The sequence below is a fragment of the Rhipicephalus microplus genome, chromosome 10 (genome assembly GCF_043290135.1).
Source record: "Rhipicephalus microplus isolate Deutch F79 chromosome 10, USDA_Rmic, whole genome shotgun sequence".
NCBI lineage: Eukaryota > Metazoa > Arthropoda > Arachnida > Ixodida > Ixodidae > Rhipicephalus > Rhipicephalus microplus.
The window spans coordinates 52,170,115-52,193,248 of NC_134709.1; the positions used below are offsets into that span (position 1 = coordinate 52,170,115).

Genomic DNA, 23,134 nt, shown 5'->3' on the forward strand with positions numbered 1-23,134 from the left:
CTCGGATGCATCTGTCAGGTTTACAGAATTTCTTAGAACTTTACGATTGTAAATGAATTCCCCAATTTTCATCACCACGATGAACGGACAATTTGCATACAGCCATTGGAGTAACGCTCAGCGCCTCCCGCTCTCCCACCCCCCTCCCCCTAAAGAAAAGAGGATGGCCGTTTTTTGTTTTTTTTTAGACGATAGTTATAGTGCGAGAACAGAAAGACGACAAAGAGACAAGAAGGACATTAAGCCTGGAAGTCCCATGTGCTGCCAATCATTTAAAGTCACAGGATGGGTGCCCTACCAAGCCACTATGCGCTTCATTCTGCCAAGCACCAGGCTGGCAGACGTAAGAATCTTCTTTCTGTATATGCACACGCGCGCATGCAAACGCAAGCACGACCGGGTGGTTGAAATGCACAAACTGCGTGGAATTTCAGTGGATTGATGTGCGTAAGGTCGTTACTCCCTTGAACGACATTACAATCAGTAGTGCGGCCGAGTGTGCTACACTCTACCACGTGGAATTGGAAATGCAACCTGAAACAGCCCCGCGTGCTAGCTGGTAAATGTTCTGGGCGCGTGCTCCAAAAAAAAAAAAAAGAAAAAGAAACGGCGCGCGATTGTTAAGGCGAAGAGACCGGTGCCGGTGGCAGTACGCAGTGTCGGACGCACGGTACGTGGTAAGTACAGCGGTGTAATAATAATAATAATAATAATAATAATAATAATAATAATAATAATAATAATAATAATAATAATAATAATAATAATAATAATAATAATAATAATAATAATAATAATAATAATAAAATGTATCTTGCACGGTGGTCGGAGGTATTCAAAAGATGTAGTCCTTCAACGCTGGTAAGAGCAAAAAAAAAAAAAAGGTTTTTGAACAAATACAGTGATTAGTGGAGTAATTGGTATACAGAAAGGTGGAATGCCGCAAGTAGCTGGCTTGTGAAATTATTATTATTATTATTATTATTATTATTATTATTATTATTATTATTATTATTATTATTATTATTATTATTATTATAGCCTGGTGGAGTACATATCAGATATGAAAATATGAAAAGTGTTAATGACATGAAAAACTATACATTTTACCTTGGCGTTACTGTGAGAAATTTCGCAGAAATTATGACGACGTAAGTGCACATGTCCCATCGTTCGAGTAAACCGCGTTAATGCTGCGCAAGTGCTTTCAGTGAGGCGCAAACCGAAACTAACAAGCGCTGCTGCATCTTCCCAAAAATATTCCAACATATTTCTTTTAAACGTACGAAAGAAAGCCCTATAGTGTTTAAACAGGTATGTAACAGTAATTACTTGAAAAAATGTGCTTGCGTCGAAGCTAGCAGAACAGTGGTAGGTTCTTGGCAACCATGTTGTAAACATGCTGGAACGCGCCAAATGCGCGCCGTCGACCGCTGCACCTGTCGCAGCTGAGAGTTTCATCATGTTGTTTGGACCTCCTCGGTATCGTCGCCTTTCCATCGGCCGGCGAACGCTGAACCTTCTAGCTGCTAGCTCGAGCAAGAAGTAGCCGATGAGAAGGCTGACAATACTGTTTCAAGGTAGGCCGTGCCTTACATCTCGGCGATCGGCTTTGTTGAAAGTGCCGATGGTCATGTAGTGTCAATGTATCGTGTGGTTCGTTCGTCGGATGCGAGCGCGAACGATGCGTGGCGCTGTCGCGTGTGACCGCTGTTCACGATCCTTCGCATTCGTGAGATCTAGCTATTTAAGAGGTCGTTCTTCGGAAAGCGCCGTTGATCGACGCCCAGAAAGCTTTCACTTTGGCGCCGTTCCGCTTTCTGACAGTTTAGTTTCAGAAAAAGAGTGACGGGCGTGCGAAATTTGCGTGCCCGAATAAACTTTGTTGCGTTCCTATAACTGGCATTAATGTGCTTCATAAAGGAACTAGCCCAACTGGAGCTTTTCCAAACTCTTTATAGGGCGTTATTGAACGTGGGCGACTACATTTCTTTAGCAACATTCATACAACCTTGCTAAACATTTAGGATTTTCGCTTAAGAGAAATGTAAACACAGCAATGTTCACTTGAAAAGAGCGGTGACAGTGCTTACTTAGGATGAAATCGCATTTGCGCAAGATGTGCCGCAACTCGTTGAATGCAGCCCGCCATGTTTTCACTTTTTACAGCTGTGTTCGTTAGTCGTTCCAAAAGTTAGAAAATATTACTTTGTTGATTACCTATGGGAATGGCGTCCAAATCGCATATCTCTTCTTGACTGGAATGATCATAGGGCTGAATGCAATAACCGCAATTGTGAGAAAACGACAAAAGCATTAGAACACCTTCAGTGGTACTGTCAATTCGTTAATAACGAAATGGTTGTCCTAGGCACCATTGCTAAATTGCTAGACAGTTGGTTATACCTGTTGAAGACGATTTAGATACCATGGTGTCTTGTATTAAGCTGCTGAAGTCTAGAAGAATACTGTTTTGACTCGTGCAGGTGATTAGACTGGGACTGATCGTCCCCATTGGCAGTGAAAGTTTTCTCTCTGATGGTGACATCAACACTGAATGTTTTCTCCTTTCCTTTAAGTTTCGCCTCACGTTTCCTCCATTGCATAGTAGCCTGTTGGGCCATCTTTAATGGAAAATATTGCAGCCATCTGTTTGTAACACAAGAGTGCAAGTTATTAAATCCAATAGGGAATGCAATCATAAAAGATTGTAAATAATTAATTTATTTTTAACTGTACTGTAGTAGTTGTGCAGCTGAAGTGGATGCTTGGGAAAGTTTGTACATTATTCTACTGTATAGTAATTATGACATACTAAATTGAAAGGCATCAAAGTGAATTGAAAAGCACCTTGTATTTTAGGAGGATTCAAGCTCAGAACCTTCGCATCACGCATGTGATGCTATAGAAAATAAACATGGATTTCTCAGAAATCATGCTTCTTAGTCGTGGAAAAATGTGTTTCTTCAGGGACTTAACCCAGGACCGATGCCGTTCAGGGGTGGTTGCTCTATCTACTGAGCTATAATTAGGACGATAGCAACTGGCGACATGAGGGTGAATTAATCGGCAGGAATAAATCAATATTTTTTGTCTCTTTTTGTTTTTTCTTCACAAAATGCAGCTGCGAAAGCTATGGCGACCGCCTCCACACCTCGGCACCGTGCGGTGGTACTTGTTGACATGGACTGCTTCTACGTGCAAGTCGAACAGCGGCTAGCTCCTGACTGGAATGGAAAGCCCTGTGCGGTGGCACAGTACAATACTTTCCAGGGGGGAGGGTGAGTGTGGAACATTTTAAAGAGGCAGAAAATTAGTATTTCATTGCGGTTCTTATCACTGTGAAATTGTAATATTCAGCTGGTGTTTGCTTTTGACAACCATAATTCAACGAAACATGTACACCTCCTTCTGCCTTTTCGGCACGAATACTACACCACCAACGCTTTCTTTCTGTTGTAATTGATTCGTTCTTTACCAATTGCTTTATTTTTCGCTTTCACTCATCCTTGCTGGCCCCTTTGTTTTCTAACTCCTCTCTTGTTTACATATGAGAAGAGAGTACAAAACATGCACGTTCACTTAATAGTTTTAGGCAATAGCAGCCTTCAAGGAGGCGAGTCAGTTTGTCAAAATGTTGCCTCTAGAAACACCCCGTGTTTTAAGGATTTATCTCTTATAGTATGTCTTGCAGCGCAGGTAAGGCAGCGCGTCAGATTGCTTTTGTTTCCTCAATAAGTTGTGGTGCAATGAAGCAGGAAATGAGCAGCGCGGTTTGGTGACCACTGAAAGATATTATCGGACAACTTTTTTTGCAGCTACAAACATGTTCGTCAGCAAGAGTTGTTGACTTGACAAGCTGTACATGTCTAAAGATGGCACATTCTTTACACTAGAAGCATTCCTTAGGGGAGTGGGAGGAAGAACTGCGCTCTAAATTGAGTGCAGAGCAGTTAGATAATAGTTCAGTTATGTTGGTTAACTGTTCAATTTAGCCTATTGTGTATTGAACCAACTTAGAACACCACTGTTAAGACATTTGAAGAGAACTATTGCTCATTAATAAGAGCATGTAATATCACGTGGTCATGATGTTTGAGAGGTCAGTTGTCTGCATGTTCTAGGTGAGACACTTTGTTCTGATGAACCATTGCTCAGGAAAGTAAAGTACAAGCAATACAAGCTGTACAGTGATAGTAGTGAGCACTGTTGCTGGTCTTTGGTAATCTGATTACAGTTTACTCATGTAGCATAAAGTGTTCGAGACTTATCACTGATGGCCGCGTTAACTCTACTGCTCGTGTTGTGAGCTTCAGCTTATCAGGACAATGTAGAATAATTGGGGATGTTCGGCATTTTTGTCCGTTGTTCACAAGACAGTGGTTACATGTGTAACGGGTCCGGTTACATGAAAACAGAAAAAGCACGTAAGCAGAATGGACAGAAAAGTGTTACAGCCAAATAATAAATATTAACCTTTAAATGTTGAATCAAATACAAGACGTTTTTCATTTAAAAGCGAAGGAACCGGTACCAGCCTTGTGTGCTATAGTCATTAAAGAAAACTGGCTTATTTACAATATGTGATGAACTTAATTTTGTGAAACGAACGTTAGGTCAGCTGAAAGCATTGTAATAACCATGAAGCAGAGGGTATTGTGTGTAGTGTTCTTATGACAATGGCAATAATAAAAAACACGACGGCACACCATCAGAAGAACATAGTGAGGTGTATGGCTTTTTGGAGCATTTATGCAAAATGCTATTTTGCAGGTTTTGGACGTTTGGAAACTTATGGAGGTTTTCACTGTTTAAGTGCGGACTGTCAGTGAGTGGCACATTAAAAAATGTCGCTCAAATTAGGGTGGACACATGGGGCCAATTCTCAACAGCAATATTACTAAATGCAATTGGCAAAGAACAAACTTTTAACATTGTATGAGATTCTTGAAAGGGACTATGAAGAGTGTTTCTTCATGTGACGCCGTTGTCGTAAATTTCTCTTTTTGTTTCGAAACCTTGCTGAGGAAGACTAATACCATTGGAGTGTTCATGAGTTAATGTTTTCGTTGTGAGAATGTATTATTTGGGGAATATGCTTCAATCCTGAATGCGAGCTAGGCACTATCATGATGGAAAGAAACGTGACCAGTGTGGCACTTGTGTGCTCCACTGTCAGAACTTCTTAAGTGTTTGTAAGCTTGCCGATAAGTGAAAGATGCTGGAGTCATTTATGATGTTGTCAAAGATGACTGGAGTGTGTGTTTACTGTCCCCAAGCTAAGCGTGCGGAGCACTAGCCTGATGTGCTGCTTATGTTTCTTTCCGTCGCCACTGTACGGCGCATGGTTTGTTACCTTCAGGTGTGTATTATGATGGACTGTATAAAGATGTGCCAGATTCGCACAACATACTTCCAAGGCCCGAAAGATTACCTCCCAAGAAGGCAAACTAGGCAATATATTGTTTTGCATAACTCTGTGCAATTAATGTAAATTATTGTGCAAAGAAATATCTGGTTATTCAGCAATCACTCAGCTTTCATCATATCATAAAAATGTCAAATATTCGACTCCTAATACGTGCCCAGTTTTTGTTGTGTTATGTTCATTTTGAGCAAAGGATATTAACAATCGGCGTTGGTCCAGGAACGCCGTGTGTCGAACGGTCGTTGAAGAGAGTAGCGTCTTCAGCAAAGCGATTTGATTCTGTGCAGCAATATGCAGCACAATTAAGTTAAACGAGTGATATTTGTAAAAAAGGAAGCCAGCACAAATGTGCGCACTGCGTTTCAAGCCATTTGAAGAAACGCGCGGTGAGTCACGTACCTTTATAGTTGCAGTTATTGTACAATTTGCACACCGCCGTCGAAGAGATATGTTAACTTTACTATTAGTATTTTTTTTCTTAACTGCCATTATGCTCATGTGTGTGTGTAGGATGGCCAGGATACTCTCAAGCTTTTACTCCCTGCTCTCCACAAGATTGTTGGCACTGTTGCGAATAGTCAATGCAAATTTGAATAACCTGCAGGTTGATAGCCGTCAACTATGAGGCGAGGGCGTTTGGGGTCAAGCGTGGTATGAGGGGTGAACAGGCTGCCAAGTTGGCCAAGGATTTCCACCTGTTCCGAGTACCAGAGGTCCGTGGTAAGGCTGACCTTACCAGGTGAGTCCAAATTAAGATATTTTGGTTAGAGTGCTTGTATTTTCATGTCTTGAGATCTCTCAAACCCAGTGTGGTAGCTTAGCGCTATGGCTTTGTGATGCTTAACACAAGGTCGCAGGTATTCCTGCCATAGCTGCCACGTTTCAGCATTAATGACAGTTAATGTCTCTCGCAGTTGTTTACCAACCTGCCCAAACCCACACATAATTATATTGCTATAAGTTGATTGAGAATACAGCAGATCTTAGGCTACTCAAAGGTGCGCTGACATGAATTTTAAATATTTTCCAGTTATTGCTCTAATAGAAATGCCGGTGTCAAAAACCCTAAAAAAAGTGTCGTGGTGCTCGGGAAAGCATTGAATATATTTTTCATACCGCTACCTTAAAACAGCTATTTCAGTTTCGATATCGAGAGGGCGGCTTCGCAGTCACGTGTCAAGAGAGGCCCGATGTCACGGAAAGATTGCAACTCGCAACATGCTAGCAATGACAGCCGGCTTGCTGTCAGTCACATGTGATTCATGCCAATGACGACGAGTGAATTGTCGTCCAGAGACTCTGACAGCGATTTCTGTTATTTAGGCTGAAGGCAGGATGAAAATTTCTCAAATTCAGTGAACTGTGCTGACTTGTCACGATAATGTCTGTTACGGGGGGCTGTCTTGAATATTATGGGCTAGTTACTTTAAAATCAAAGTAAAATATTTTTTACGTGTTTCTAGCTCCGGTGTGTGGAGAGCGTTGATGGTGCGTTGATGGTCCGAGGAAACTAAAGATGTCCCTTTTAGGGTGCCTCAATATCGTGTCAGCACTCCTTTAGTGCCGCATGCATGGAGTCTTTCTCCAAGAGTACAAGAGTTGTCATTGCACAATACGCGAGTGGTTTCTTATAAAAAAGTGTGCATAAGCCATTTCGTAGATAATAGCAGTCATTGTTCGTTACACATTCCCTACCGTTTGTTGATCTCTTTAGTTACGTACCCTGGCTGTATCTTCAGTCTTTTCTCATCATGAAGGTTTAATGGTGTGGTGATCGTGGGTGTTCATCAAATGCTTGTAATGCCTTTCACCTCCTTTCCTTTGGTTTTAAGGTACACTAAGTGAATCGGCATAGATTGATAAAAGTACTCTGAGAACTCTAATGTCGTCAATTTTATCGTTTTACATTTACTACTAGAGGAGAATGTCGCAGTCAAAATTTCATTTTTAAACTTCGTGCCGAAATTTTCATGCTTACATGATTGATTTCAAAGTGTATTTTTCACATTGGGTCAACAAAAATTTTTTTTAATAACTAGAGGTGTTATAGAAAAGTGGTGACAGAAAATTTGTGAACCTCGAATTTTGGGTCTTAATCGTTGGGTACTCACTCTCAGCTGCTCCAGTTGCCCCAGTGTGAGACAAATGCCTAATTATATGTTCGTATGTTCTGATCGGAGCCAGTTTTGATTTCAAAGAGCACTAAGTGGTCTCATGCGTTTGGTGGGGGAAATTTCAAGGTGGCGTCATCACGCACATTTTCTTCTTGCGCCTTTGCTTGCTTACTAAGCGTCTTCTTGCTGTAAGACTGGTGGTTTTTGGTATTGTGTGAAATTGTAATTCATTACGCATCAAAAGTAAGTTTTTTCTTCGGTGTCCTTTTAAATACATGACGTAAGCTTACTTGCTCTTTCTCAGTTAAGGTTATACGACATGAGGTATAAAGCCCCCTGGTTTCATTTGTTGGTACTCACGCACAGGTAAACTGAAGCCAGTGAAGGAAATAGAAGCACCAGACCAAGTCTGGATGAAAGAAACGTTGGCCCGTGTGTTTGTGCGACTGCTCATGCTCACTCATCGGCAGGTACCGGGAGGCAGGCGCCGAGGTCCTCTCCGTGCTGTGCCAGTTCAGCGAAGTAGTTGAACGTGCGAGCATAGACGAAGCCTACCTAGACCTCACTGAAGCGTGCAAGGCGGTGCCTCTGCCTCGGAGTGCCGACGTCCTTCCCAACTCCTTCCTTGGCCAGACTCCCAAGACTGCATCGCAGAGTGGGGAGGACGATGCCAGTGAGCTAGATTCTGATTTATTTCATCATCTCGCTGATTTTGATCTTGGTACCTCGAATGCCCAACAATGGGTAATTACCATGAGAGGTGGTTATTACAGTAAAAGCTTGTTATATTAAGGTGGGTTAAAATGAAAGATTGTACTTGACAAGGCACTTCTTAAAATTTTCGTGCAGTGTAATATATTTTAAACCAAGTTTTAACAGATTGAAACTGAATTCTCAGTAGATATGACATTCTCCTTGAAACTTTCATTGCGGGTCATGCATTTGAAACTGTGTTCTAGCAGAGTGATGTAGCATTCTTATTGTATATGACAAATGAAACTTAATTTGAAAATGAAAAAACATTTTTTTTCTGACAGCATTGGAAAACCATTGAATGTGTTCTCTCATTTTTCGTGTCATTGTTCAGCTCTGTGCTTGATCATAATATAGGAAACTTCAACGATTCTTCCAGCTCTGAACTTGCTGACTGCAAGAGCTGCAAATGAGCTTAGAGCTTCAACTAATCCTGTTGAGGTCTACTGACATTACTCTTTTTTCAATTGTGTAACTTGTGAGTTCCTAAACGAGTTCATTGCTGCAGTCAGCTTCTTCTGAACGTGTACAAATTTGTAATTAGCCACGCAAGCTGCACACTTTACGCCATGTCATTATGCCATAGGCATGGGGTTGGGGCGGGATCCCCATGTCTAAAGAGCAGAGTGCGATTGTACCCTAATCACCATGTCCACATACAGAAGCCGAGCTTGCAGCGTGGCTGTCCGACATCGAAGACCCCGACTGCCCGGATGCCCTCCTGGCACGAGCGGCGGTGCTCACGGAGCAGATACGGGCAGCGGTCTTCACTCAGACAGGCTTCCGCTGCTCTGCTGGGATCGCACACAACAAGGTTACTTTCTCACTGCTGAATATTTCTTCATGCCTCATCGCTACAACGTCGATGACTCTGTGTGAGAAACAGAAAGCAAACCCTCACTTGTTTGGTCTGTTGCTTGCTTGCAGGTGCTGGCCAAACTGGCTTGCGGTCTGCACAAGCCCAACAAGCAAACAGTCTTGACAGAGGCGGGGGTGCCTGTCCTGTTTGCAACGCTCCCTGTTCACAAACTGTGAGTTTCATAGTAGTGAAATACTGTAGAAGTTTTCAAATAGTGATTTTTTGGAACCGAATCTAATACGAATCGAACAGTTCTAGAAGCGAATTCAGTGAAATTAACGATAAGATACATTTAGAAAAGCTTTCAAATATTGAACAGCTTAATTTATTATTTAGGGTGCGGGATTGCATCCAGGTGACAACTGTTGTGTTTTGGTGGAGGCAAGCTGCTAGAAGCCTGTGTGACTAGATTTAGGTCCACACTAAAAAAAGCTCACGTTGTTGAAATTTTTGTGGCCCTCCACTACAGTGTCTCCTATAATCTTATTGTTGTTTTGGGACATAGAACCCCCACCATTATTGTAATTCTAGTTAATAATAAGTTCTTGTGGGCTATTGTACTAAACGTCTTCCACTTTTGTGCCTTTTTGTTGCCATATCTTTTTTTCAGTACCATTATAGCTCACATTGCGACGTAAGTCTGGAATTGTGGAATTGACTGTAGTTCCCATTTTATTCAGTCAATTTATGTATTTTTATGCTTACAGTGAGTCATCGATAAAACTCTCTTAGCTGCTTCCCAACCTCTTCTAGCATTGGAAAATAGGTTTTGTTTGTTATTGTTTTGAAAGATATTTTACAGTCCTCATTGGAAAAGTGATATAGATGAGTCTCACTGTACTAACCGTAGACATGACGTTGATTTTTGAAATAGACTTAATTTGTTTTGCTACTCCTGCATCTACGAAACAGTCGCCTATGTTGTCACCATTCTCAGTTATTATGCATTTAAATAAGCAATTTAAGGTAATTTTATGTGCTGACATTTTCTTACAAACTTCCTATCCTTCAATGCTATCTTCTGTAATGCTTTCAAGTATTGAATGTATTGAAATAAATTGTTTAGGGGGACTTGAGTCATGGATGGTAGTGACAAGCATAGTGTTGGTGCATAAGGCTATCAATCAATCAATCAATCAATCAATCAATCAATCATTGTGTATACAATATGAGGGAAATTTCACTTCATATGTCCCAGCATTAATGACAATTTTTTGGGAAACTTTCCAATCGGCTTTCGATCGATGGCTATCTTCCCATGTGTTCATACGAAAAATGTTTTTCACGTAAATATACCTTTCGTAGAGTAAGTACTGATTTAAAAAAGAGCATTTGACAGACCTAAATATTGTTAAGAAGTAGATAACATTAGAAAAGGGACACCAACAAAAATGAATTCATCAAAAGTAAGCAAAAACTTTTTATCTTTTTACTTTAAAATCAGTAAGATCTTGACCGTTTCGGGTCCATCTAAAACCCTTCTTTAGGGGTGACTGAGGGGCACCAGAAAGCAGCAGAGTTTATAACGTCTTCTCCTCAAGCCTGGGCTCTCGTTCGTTCCGACCGATGTGCCGTAGTCTGTCGTAATACACACTGGGGAACACACCTGCACACCGGTTCATGTTCCCGGATGTTGCCTGAATATACTTGGACTCCACAAAAAGCCGCTTGTGGAAACTGGCCTTAAGGTCGACGAAGCGGGAGCTATCAAAAAAGCAGTTCGGGGATCGTTGTACTCGTTGTGCTCGGCCAGTGCACCCCTTTGTCAGTCGGACTCGCGGACATCGTTCTGGTCATTCATTCATTGAGATTCATTCATAGTGTAATATTAATAAAGGAAACATGCAAACATAGAATTCTTTGGTGAATTTTGTGGAGGAGTTTTGGCTCACAAGTTTCGGTCACTACGTGGAAGGCTTTTTTTGTGTGTTCCCTTTTGTCCTTCTGATCTCCCTTTGCCAGTTAATTAGCTAAAATATTGATTGACGATAATGTCGGCAAAGAGTCAGAATGTGGCGATGTGCTCTGCTTCTACTTAAAGGCGCAAGCTCGGTGGCAAGTTGGGCAAGGACATTCAGGAGCTCCTCCAGGTTGAAGTGGTGGCCGACTTGCTGCGGTTCTCCCAGGACCAACTGTCATCCCACTTCGGCCACAAGACGGGGTGAGTGGTGATGAGGTAGCTGACTCGGCTAGTTGGTTATTCCTACTGATATTAAGCAGTGCAAGAAAAATGCGTACGAATGTGCAGGGACCATCCGACACGGAACACAGTCCGTAGACTGTTCGAAGCATTGTGTGCAGGTTTCTGTTGAAATGCTGAGCTTGTTATGTGAGCTGGATGGGCAGGTACCTGAATATAAACACTTTCACGAAAAAAGGCACACACCTTACTGTGCGTATTCACTTGAACCACGCAGTGGGTGCCTAGCAAGTTAAAAAATATTTCACGCGCATAATTACTCGTGGTTTACAGCATAACTTCCCGTTACACAAAATACAACCATACGTGAAAGCTTCAGTAACACGATAAAGAGTCCTTAACAGCACATACGACAGAAGGGTATAGAAGAGACGAGACAGAGCTTTCCTGTCGTATGCGCTGTTAACCACTCTTTATCATGTTATACCAACACGTGCAATGCAACTCTCTGTTAAGTTTCATTACCACAAGCCATTACTGAAATGTGGCTGCAATGGCTGGGTGTCCAGCTTAGTACTGCCTGCGAACTCACGGCCTGGGGACTGCCGCAATTAGTAGATGCCTTCTTTTTTGCCATCCAAAGTGCACAGTTTTTACTAATAGGAGAGTAATCATCATGAAAAGACAGTGACATGACAAGCAGTTGTGATAAAGGAACAAACACAGGAATGTGATTGTCAGTATCCTTATACTCATTTTACTATTCCCAACGTCCCATTTGCGTGTTAGGTTGTTTCATGGCAGATGTACGGTACAAACTGCGCACTGCGTCGCTCTTGTTTTATGTTGTTCGTTGAAGGTTTTATGTTGTTCGTTGGTTTTATGCCTTGACGGCATAAAAGCTTTAAAGTCACATCGGCACTTTTCAGGAGTGTTGTGGAATGTGGAACTCTCTCTCTCTCTCAAAGGTCACGATAACTCTCTTTTGGAGAGTTGTGTGGCCCATTACTCTCCTGAAGAGTGTCAGCGTGACTGGGGTAAAAAGGGTTTTCTGGCGCTGCATGTTAGCACGTGGTGGTGCACTCTGCAGTTCTAACGCACTGCAGTGGTCAATAAGGTGGAGCATGAGCAAGCGCGTCTAATCTGCAAGGCATGGCCAGAGAGAGGAGTGGTTGTGTGAGTGAACCGCCAGTTGCGCTGTCTGACAGACAACTCTTAAAGGGGTACTCATGCAAAATTTTGCAGCCGAGATAGACTGGGGGATCAATACCCTTTAACATGCGTATCATCTGCAAAATATCTACAGTATCTTACCTGCAAGATATCTTACCTGCATTCTGAAACTTGCGTGCACGATCGAGCACCCACGGTGGGCCCTGCTGCTTCCCTCACGTCACCACACTACAGTAAAGACAAGTTATGATGATGTCACAGCCACCATTTTTTTGCATACCGTGTCGAAATGTGTCACAGTTTTGTGTGCTCACATCGCCGAATATTTCACACACTAGGTGGCGATAATTGCACTTGGCCGCTTGTCATACTGGTTGGTAATGAGTAGCCTATAATTAATTATATATTGCACACACAGCTAGCAATGTGCCGTGTTATGATGTCTAGACAGTTCTCTGCAACACATTGCAGAAAAAAAAAAGAAATGGAGGTCTAAATTTTTCTATGAGTGCTTCTTTAAAATGTCTGGGCATGCATTAGACACCACTACGATTGTTTTTTTTTCCAGCTTGGTGTTCTTTCATCGGTGCAGCTGTTTTCTTTATGCACATATTCTCTACATAATGTACTAAAGTCAATAAAATAAATCACTTAGAAGACAGTGCTTGTACAGTGTATTCTTTTCATCTGTGCGTTTTCAAGCTTTATTTATTACCAGTATTTGTGACCATGTTGGGAGTTGGTCTAAACAACACTTTAGTCAGCTGCCAAAAAAACAAAATAGCACTGATCGGCAGTTGTAAAGAAAGTGTCCCACAACTATCAGCCAAGTTTACAGAGGTTAGTTTAGTGGTATGACTGACTGCTGTACCTGAACTTTCAGGCGTCATGAGATTCGCACGTATCGGCAGGTGGGTCTCAAAGAGTTGGCTGGTGAGCAGTGACACACGCATCTCGCAACTCAGCTTGGTTGCGTGCTGTTCTTTGTCTCAGCAAGGCAAACAATTAGTGTTTGCAGTACCCAAAGAAAGCCATTTGTTTCAAGTCAACAGGGTTTATTTCTTTTCTTTTGTGAGAGAGAGGCAACAGTCTGCTGGATTTACGTCATCGAGAAAGCTCTCTTCTCTCGTAGCACGACAAGTGATTGTAGATATGGTGATTCTCAGCTGTGATGGCTTCCTGGAGGCTGAGGTCATATGTTGATCACGCAACTTGTCGGAAGGTGATGGTTGTGGTGTTCAGTGTGCACCAGCAGGATAACTGGCCTAGAGAGGAAGCTTAGGAGGGGGGGGGGGGGGGTAAAGTTTAAACATCCTCCCATTCCAACCCCCCCCCCACCCCCAAAAAAACAGGCGTTCTGGCTACACTACTGACATGATGCATTCTAAACAATGCCATATTAGATGGGACAGGAAAGGCTTAACTTGTCCTAAGGACAATAATGTCTTAGCAGGACATCTCAGATTTAGTAGATGTGGTTGATTCGTGCTCATCTCCGATAGATGAAAGTATAGCAGAATGTAGGCATTAAAGTCTAATCCAGTTAGGGTAAAGAACCCACGTTGCGATATTTTACTAATCTGATGTGCAACCTGTAAGAATAACAATGCCTGTCTGGAAGAGGTTGTAACATGTTCCGACAGTTATAAAACATTCCAACGAGTCACCCATCACATCGAATGCTACATACTGCTACATTTCTCATTCCCTACTACTTGTGGTAAAGAAAAGATGAACAAATGAAGTACTCCCTCTTCTCGAGCAGGTGCACTGTATTGATCAGAAGTGCGTTGTCAGCTGATGCTGGCACATGAAATTTGCGGTTACTAAAAAAAAAAAAAAAATCATTGACATGTTGGCACTTTCAGTACATGGCTGTACCAGCTTGTACGTGGCATTGACTACGAGCCGGTGACTCCTCGTAAGCTGGCCCAGTCCATCGGTTGCGGCAAGAACTTTCGAGGCCAGCTCGCCCTCGACACCACAACCAAGGTGAGGCCTTCGCTCACAGTTCATACTATGTGTAACACGAATCTCATTGCTGCATCAAGTTAATGCTAAAGAATTCACTTTCTTAGCTGGAAACACTCCCTTTAGGGTTGAAATGTTGGAAGAAAATGAAATGGACACCTGTTTTGAGAGCGTGCCACTCTCCGTTGGAATATTTTTCTTTGTTGGATTCCTTATAGGTGTATCGCTATGCTGCCTGGTGTGTGTCTCTGGACTCGCCTATACTATCCACGGACAACTTTGCGCAAAACTTATTGTCTCTGTAGCAAAGACTACAAAGCCAAATTGCGCAAATGCTACTGCTGATGCATGTAGTCCCTTAATAGCGTCCATTTTTTTTTTCTGGGAAAAAAAGAAAGAAAAGAAACGCGCTTTCTGCATCTACCGTTGTTTGGCACTGCCTCCAAGATCGGAGTCATTGCAAGCTGTCTGCACTTTACCTCGTTTCTTCACTGACCTTGTTATTGGCCCTATTTTGACCTGACGACGATGTCACTCGATGATGTTATCTTGTGAAGCCATGTTACGTGATGTCGTAGTGGCATCGTAATGATGGCATAAATTTTGGTGACCCGCGTGTCATGATGAAGTTATAAATTTTGATGATCTGTGACATAATCGTGATGTCATATGGTGATGTCATCACTCGATGATTACGTCAAGGTATCTAATGCCTGACCTCACTGACTTCAGAATAATTCCGTTAGGCCTGTACTGAGCGCTCAATTGGTAGCGTGACCATGGCACGCCTGATCTATGAATGGGCAACAAGTCGAGCCCCTCAACTGCTATGCACTTAAAAAGGCTACATTCTCATATGCACAGCAATATTCAGGTTTTGTTTGTGCTCACCATTGTGGCTGTTTTCTTCCTCCCCCCCTCCCCCCAGGTGAAGCACTGGCTGGACCAGCTGTCTGAAGAGCTAGTTGAACGACTCCTGAGGGACCGTGAACAGGTCAGCCTAATGCAATGTTTCAGATGACTTAGTGATGTGACATTCAAAACGTAAAATGAGTAACTCTTTGATCAGAGTGGAGTATTCAGCGAGCTAGCTGCTAGTAAATATTGTGATGATGTAATCACTCGACGTCAACAAAACTAAAAAGAACGCTATATTTCAATCACAAACAAGGCTCCATCACTTGAGTTTCACTTCATCTTCCTTATCTTCCTGCCATTTGCTCACGTATATCATGGGGTTTTCTTCCCCTTCATCCAGCTTGCTCCAACAACACATGACATCTTTCCACTGGAGAGGGAGGGGACAATGAAAAGGGTGATGATTGGTGGTGGTGTAGGTGGGAATAGAAGGTTAATGCATATAGTTTCCTACTTATACTCTAGAAGGAACTCTGGTACTAGTGTCTATGGGAGCTGTAACACATGGCGCTTCAGCAAGCACGGGAATTATGGATAGTACACGGATTTGCCTAGTTTTTGTACATTACGCTCGTTTTGGTTTTGCATGGCTTGAAGCTGCTTTGTCACGAAAGAATAATCGGAAAATGTTAAGCAGTTGTGCTTACCACCTGAATATTTTAGGCTTACCATTTCAAATTAAGCCATGAAGTTCAAAAGGGTTCGTTCTTTTCTTTGAAATGAAACCAAAACACAGTAATGAGCAAAGCCACAAGTGCGATTCGCTGCCTGCTAGTATGAAGACTAGGTAAATCCGTGTACTATCTATCATTTTCACGGTCACTGAACGATTGCAGCGCCAGTCCCCTCTAGTTAATTTTACGAAACTTTATGGGTTAATGTACCTTTCCTCGAAAGGTGAGCAGTCACTGAGAGCTGATGGCCGCATTCACCAGCATTTGAAAATGCACGCTTTGACAAGATAGTCACGTGTAGCGGTCTTTTCTTACGGTGGCGTGCTACCTTGCTGTGTGTAAGAGATGTGGTCGAGACTGAAAGAAGATAGTTGGCGACAATGTCGTTTGTGTCGAGTTAATGCTTTTGTGTACGGGCTGGACATCCTTCAAATTGCCGCCGTCATTCTGCCAACGATACATGCGCTTCTTTTCGGCCCTCATTGCGATGGTATCTTGGGTTAGTTGCTTGTTCAAGTTGTGTCCGAGTGCACTGTTCACGATGCTGGAAAAGTGAACGGGCATCGTCGCCGAGAGGTTATTTAGCTTGGAACCACCAATGACATCAGCCTTGTTTGACTTGTGTGTTATTCGCATGGTCCTTTCGTAGTTTCTCTGCATGCTCTTCTTCTGGGTACTCTGTGTACATGCCCTGCTGCGGTGGTATAGCGGCTAAGGTACTCGGCTGCTGACCCGCAGGTCGCGGGATCGAATTCCGGCTGTGGCGGTTGCATTTTTGGTGGAGGGGAAAATGCTCTAGGCCCGTGTGCTCAGATTTGGGTGCACGTTAAAAAACCCCAGGTGGTCGAAATTTCCGGAGCCCTCCACTACGGCGTCTCTCATAATCGTATAGTGGTTTTGGGACGTTAAACCCTACATATCAATCATCAATGCTGCATACATGCACTCGCTGCATGGAGCCAGCAGAGGATCTTTGCTGTATGTCTCTGGCAATGGCTTTTAAATGAAGGGCTTTTAGCACAGTGGTGTCAATAGGGACAGGAAATGTGCGTTCACAATGTTACTGTTCCCACAAGCGTCCTGCTGGCACCTTGTTAACCCACCGAGATTCTTGTCTGCCAGCTTGTATTTCATAGCCTCGTTGGTAGCTGCAGTCACAGTAGTTTTTAGCAGCTTGTCTCGGCCATTGCAACCAGTAGCTTGACTGGAGACACTGCCCAATGTAGTTTCCGCTGACTCGATGAAGAGATGCTGAGCAGAGGCCGAAAGATAAATTCTGGATGGCATTGACGTCTTCTCGGTGGGCGTGCTGAGAGCACAGCTGCTGAACAGCGGCGTAGACGCTGCCTCACAGTCTCCCTTTCTATTTGTATGCACTACCACACAGGCTTTGATGTCTGGGTCCCCTCGCTCAGTCAGATCAGTGTTTTCATTAACAATTTCCTGTTCCTAAACGCTGGCCTGCCCTTGAACTTTTGGCGTTTGACTTACGTTTTTGGCAGTATGCTGCATTGCATTACCCAAAAGATCGCGAAGATACTCTTCGAACTTGCTTAACTGCCTGTGGTCTAGCTCCTCCAGTGCCTCTTTCATAATTCGTTCTTCAGTCCATCTGTTGCTGGTATCCCACCGCTGCTACCAAACGTAACGATAAAATCACTAGACGTCAACACAACTGAAAAGAACACTCTATTTCAATCACAAACATGGCTCCATTGCTTGAGCCTGTAACTGAGTGAATCACACATGTAAACACAGGAGAAAACAACACTATATTTTAAACACAAACACCACAGGCTCAGGCTGAGTGATACTCAGGCACCATTGCCTGAGCATCACTTCATTCTTTTTTGTAATTCTGCTATTAATTTACCCGTACTTTGCGTTTTTCTTCATCTTCATCGAGTTAATAGGCCTGTGCAGATTGCCCTTCAGGAAGGACAAAAGTTCAGCATAGCACTCCCCCTCCCTACTGGGTAAATGTATAGAGCAGATTTTGCGCCCCCCTCTTGGGTAAATAGGGGGCGGCCGCCCCCTCTCCCCTTTCGTGCGCACGCTTATGTCGAGCTTTCTCCAACCAACACTTACCAATATGTTGAAAGCATCGCACACTGAGGTGTAGTAAACTGTGAAGAACTCAAAGAACACAAAATACTCTAACTCCTTTGAAGGGGCCCTTACCAGGTCTGGCCATAACGAGCTGATGAGTGCAATGCTTGCATTGCGAGCTCATGATCGTCTCTGCCAAGAATTACATGTTTATGTGCCGTAGATAAAGCTTGGATTTTGAACGGAACATCGCGCTTCGGAATGGGTAATAATGTACGACATTGTTACATCACGTGGCATAGTTAAAGATGCTGCATCGTGTGCCAGTGGTAGCCTCCACATCCTAGCTCGCTGCATACAGTGGTTGGTGAAGAGGACACAGATACACTGCATAAACTGGGGAGAAAGTCTTCCTGCTTTTCTCTGGGCGCGTGGTGGTGCTGCATGCGTCTCTCTCTTTTTCGTCTCCTCCGCTTTCAATTCTCGAGCCTCGTTTATCCATACTTCAAGTATGGATAAACACACATGCTATAACATTCCAGACATAAAGCACGTGAGCTGAGCTAATAGAATGAATAGAACGGTCAGTTGTGTAGTCGCCTGGACTGTTGTTGATGCCACGATGTAACCTTTCAGTGGTGATGTTGACACTGCTGCGTTGCTGTCACCTGCAGTGATGCACACGACAGCAGTCGCGAGGTCAATGAGTAGAACTTAAGTAGCTCTGCGGCATGGTTGACAAAGTGGAGCAGACGACACCGGGTTTCCAGGGACAGGGAGTTGCGCCCTTGAGCGCTAGCAGCACGCCTCGGAAACCCCACGCCAGCCCTCCTGGAACAGCGGTGCAAGTGCACCTTCAGAAACACGCCGCCAGCTGAGCCTAGCAGGGGGCTGGACAGCTCTGCCTGTAGGTGGGAGTGTCGTGACGTAGCAGGGGTTGTACTTCTGGACCAGATGGCCAGGGAGGTAGTCCTTCCTCAAACAACGAACCTCGCGCATTGCCGAAGCCACTTGTCACGAATGCTCGAAGATGTCACGAGCTGCCACAGTCTTCCTCGTTGACACGCCACGGCACATATGCGCATAAGTCACATTAGCTTTGCCTCTGCATGGCACACTGTCGTAGTTTTTGGTTGTCGTTTTCTCATCTGCGCACACCATATTATTCTAAATATTCCTTAGGGCTAAAACGTTGGTTCACTTGACACTCCAGTGAGATTATCAAGCCTTTATGCTAGTACTGTGGCTCATACAAATCTAGATTTTTTAAGTGAAGCTTGCTATGACTCACAGATATCAGTGGTGGTGCCCTTCGCGAAAAATTTGGTTCTATTGAACGTACTAAAGTAGACTTGGGATAATTCAAACTCTGATAATTCAAAATTTTGGTTAATTCAAACAAAATTCAATTGTTTGGTTGGCCCTCTATTCTTTCAGAATATTTAAAAGCCTCATAATTCAAACTCCATCATTCGGTTAATTCATACATTTGCAGTTCTATACCAGAAAATATCTGCTGCTTTCTCGCTAATGTTTAAAATTTGCAAGCCTATGTATTCCTCACAGACTAAAAATGAAAATTAAGCACCTCGGGCCTTCAAGGAAAAAGGCTTTGCTAGTAAACAAATGTTTGAAACAAAGCACACGCATGGTAAACCGTGATGCTTCTCAACTGTTATAGAGAGCTTTGTGCTAAAGGCACATACCTATAGTATAGAAGCTGTTGGCAATTTACGATTTCTTTAAATGGTCTGATCAGCAGTAAATGGCTACTAAACGTGTGGACCTTACACCTCTGCCTTCTCTTCATGGAGTGCAGTTAAGGTTTAAAGACACTCAAAAGATTTTTAAATGTGATAAAATCAATACCTGATCACAATGTGGGGTGTCACCTCACCCAGAGTCATCTATCCGAGAACTTCTGATATTTCAAACAACATTCAGAAGTCCCTTTGATTTTGAATTAATGAGAGTCGGTTGTACAGAAATGCTGCCCATGAAGATCTGCCGCTCAAATGCGTACTTCTGTCGACTTTTTTCCGTAAGACATCTGGGTGCGGCCTTCTTGGGCTGTTTTAGCTGCTTTCTTTTTTTTGTACGTGTGGACATGAATTAATAAGGGCGTGAGACATCGTATTCAACAATACAACCGCTTTTGTGTATATGCACCTACCGGGAACCCATTCGTTTAGTTGTTGAATATGCAGAATACAAAGGTTAGCAGCCCAGTATGGCGGCACTCAGACCCACCTGTAAGGTGGTCTGTAGGCTGTTTTCCAATGATTGACACTCTGTTGAGCCTTGGCTTGTAGGCACTCAGTTGTCTTTGATGCAGCAGTTTGATCTTTCGTCACTGTGACTTGTAGATTGATGTTGGCACTTTTCACTATTGCCTGGAATTCATGACTGTTGTATATGCCTGTGGCAAGTGAAGTAATGCGTTGCTAAGCAAGCGAATAAAGTTGGGATTTCTGGCATGGTGGAAGGAAACAGTTGGAAAGAACGTTCTTGCAATGTGACAGCGAGAAAGAAATAAAGAAAAGTAGTAAGTCAGGCACGCCCACATCACGCCTCATTTATGCCCATTTTTCTGGTTGGGGAAGGTCTTTTGAATTCTCTCTTATTTCGGCAAGCTCTACAGCATCACAAAAAAAAAAAAAGAGTATTAACAAGATGTATCTTTGTCGCGAGGCTAATGTCTTTGTTGTTTTTGAACTTTGAGCCCAATGCTCTCTTTCCTAGTACCGTTGCTGTGTTGTGAATGGATCATTGCCTTCAACGGATGCAGAACCACCGGATCGCTCAGCTGTTGGTGGTGAGCTTGCGCAAAGCGGGGCAGGAAGGTGGCACTTCGCGTTCCTGCCAGTTGGTCGCCTATGATGCTGGCAGGGTGGCGAATGATGCATTGGCTGCAGTGTTGAAGCTCAAGACAACCTCTGCAGCGTCCAAGGACAGGTGGTGAGTCGGGATAATACTCTGTGCATGCGTGCTGTACATGGCTCATGGGTAGGAGAGCCAGAAAATTTCTTTAGGATACGGGGAGGCTGTTCGAGACTTGAAGTGGTTTGAATACAAGCAGGTTGGCATACATCCACTGTGAAGAAAAATAGCAGTGCTTGATAACACAGACAAGAGTGCACTTCACCAACAAATTCACCCATTGTGCACGTGTGAATACACCCAAACCCTAATATAACGGACCCAAATATGACGAAATATTGGTTATAACGAAGTGAATTCAAATAGTCTTGCAACAGATGGAGTATTAAAAGTCTACTTTTATAATGCATTTTCAAACATAACGAACTTATTTTCGTGTAAGATGCAACTTCTTTGTATCGAGCTGTGAGTGTATATGTATCCCGTAAAAGAAAAAAAAATGAAAGGAAAGAAGAAACATTATTGGCAATGCACATTGGTCTGATGTATTGGTCTGACTCTAACGTGTTAACCGTGATTAGTATATCCAGGATATTCTATATGATCAAGGTCCCAACTGCACCCTTTGCTTTGTTGCGTTATGGATGTTTTACAATCCACAGGAAAGGCAAAAGCTGTAGAAGCTTGATTATTTAGAAATAATTTGTGCCTGTGTTCTTGTCAGCTTCATGTGCCCTAATTAGCAATCTTCTCCACATAGGACGCCACCATTGACATGCCTCATGTTGGCAGCAACAAAGTTTCGGGACAGCTTGGAAGAGGGTTCACAAGAAATCTCCAGGTTTCTTGTGCGGCAGACAAAGAAGGCTGACAAGTCTGAGAAGCCAACAACTGCACCGCTGCCACCCACGACACCGCAGAAAGTCCAGACATCGGATGAAAAATTAGCGGAGGAGGACAAAGCATCTGCTGCTACAGAAGGGCCGGCATCATCGCGCTCCTTGGTAACACCCAAGAAAGAGGAAGGCTTGAACGACACCCTTCCCTTCGCGGAGAAGCTCGCAATGATCCTGCAGAGCCCTCGAGAAACTAGGAAACGCAGTGACAACTCGCCACCCCCAGGGGTAGAGCAGCGCCGCATGGAAGAGGTGAAGCGAGTGTTACCCGTCACTGTGTCTCCGAAAAAGACCGTAAAAGTGACTGCAACTAAGGCCAAGAAGACAACGTCTAAGAAAAGCGCCAAGAAGGCTTCGTCAGAGGTCCCGAAACAGAGCTATTTTGAGAAGATGTGGACCACCAAAACTGATGCGACGGTGAGAGCAGTGTCTTCTGCGAACAGTTTGGGGCAAACGTGCAGCGCTACAGACGCAGAAACGGGTATCCCTGTAGAGAATAACGATAGTGCTTCTAACAAACGTAGCTCTACTCCATGTGGTGACAACACATTGCCCGGGTTTAACTTTCTCACTGAGAATGCCGACGACTCAACCAGAAGTTCGGTCCTCTCAAATGAAGATGGTCCCAAACCTTTGACAGTTCCTGAAAATGTGAACGCTGCTGATAAAGTTTCCATACCTGCCTCATTTAATGACGATGTATGCTTCATCGACTCTAATAGTGACGAAGAGGGTGGTGTAAGAGGAAGCGGGGATCGTCTGTCGATAGACCCGAGCTTGTTGCACAAGTGTGGTCAATGTGGAAAGACCGTTGTGGTCTGGAAGAAGGAAGAACATGACGATTATCACATTGCACTGAACCTCAGCCGGGATGAACGCGTTCCGAAGCCATCGTCTTCCAATGCGACCGCTGTCAGTAGAAAACGAACTGCTTCGACGACGACAAAGAAATCAACTCGAACGAAAAAAGCATGTGCTGAGAAGACAAAAACGTTGAAAGACTTCTTCTCGTGATTACAGTCAGTGTTTTTTAGATAATTTAACATGTTTGTGATTACTTTGCATATTTATTTCATGCATCTGTATTAGTTGGTCAATTATCTTGGCACTTGTCAGAGCTAGAAGAGAGAGAAATGTTATATACACATATATCTTTTTAGCTTCTTTTACATATGCAATTTCTGTATTTTTGCCATGCAAACCTGGTGTACGCTTCTTGTGTGTGAATTCCACGGAGAATTACGGTGTTTTCTTTAATAGTATGTATCTAGAAATGTAA

At 43.2% G+C, this 23,134-nt stretch overlaps 1 protein-coding gene across 1 annotated transcript; it reads left to right on the forward strand.

Annotated features, from left to right (window-relative positions):
* The first annotated feature begins 1,413 nt into the window (after positions 1–1,413).
* On the forward strand, positions 1,414–22,893 carry LOC119181697 (DNA polymerase eta). Its single transcript, XM_037432940.2, has 11 exons — positions 1,414–1,580; positions 3,125–3,281; positions 6,033–6,167; positions 8,013–8,215; positions 8,958–9,109; positions 9,223–9,326; positions 11,196–11,315; positions 14,336–14,459; positions 15,367–15,432; positions 20,868–21,037; positions 21,720–22,893. Exons 1-11 carry the CDS (start codon positions 1,553–1,555, stop codon positions 22,867–22,869), a joined length of 2,409 nt encoding a protein of 802 aa, XP_037288837.2. The 5' UTR covers positions 1,414–1,552; the 3' UTR covers positions 22,870–22,893.
* The last annotated feature ends 241 nt before the right edge of the window (positions 22,894–23,134 follow it).

What these genes read in the sequence shown, in the direction of transcription:
- LOC119181697 (XM_037432940.2), top strand. Translation starts at nt 1,553, where the DNA reads ATGAGAAGGCTGACAATACTGTTTCAAG. An exon ending in AATACTTTCCAGGGGGGAGG is followed by an intron (nt 3,282 to 6,032) that starts GTGAGTGTGGAA and finishes AATAACCTGCAG; the next exon opens with GTTGATAGCCGTCAACTATG. An exon ending in CACTTCGGCCACAAGACGGG is followed by an intron (nt 11,316 to 14,335) that starts GTGAGTGGTGAT and finishes TGGCACTTTCAG; the next exon opens with TACATGGCTGTACCAGCTTG.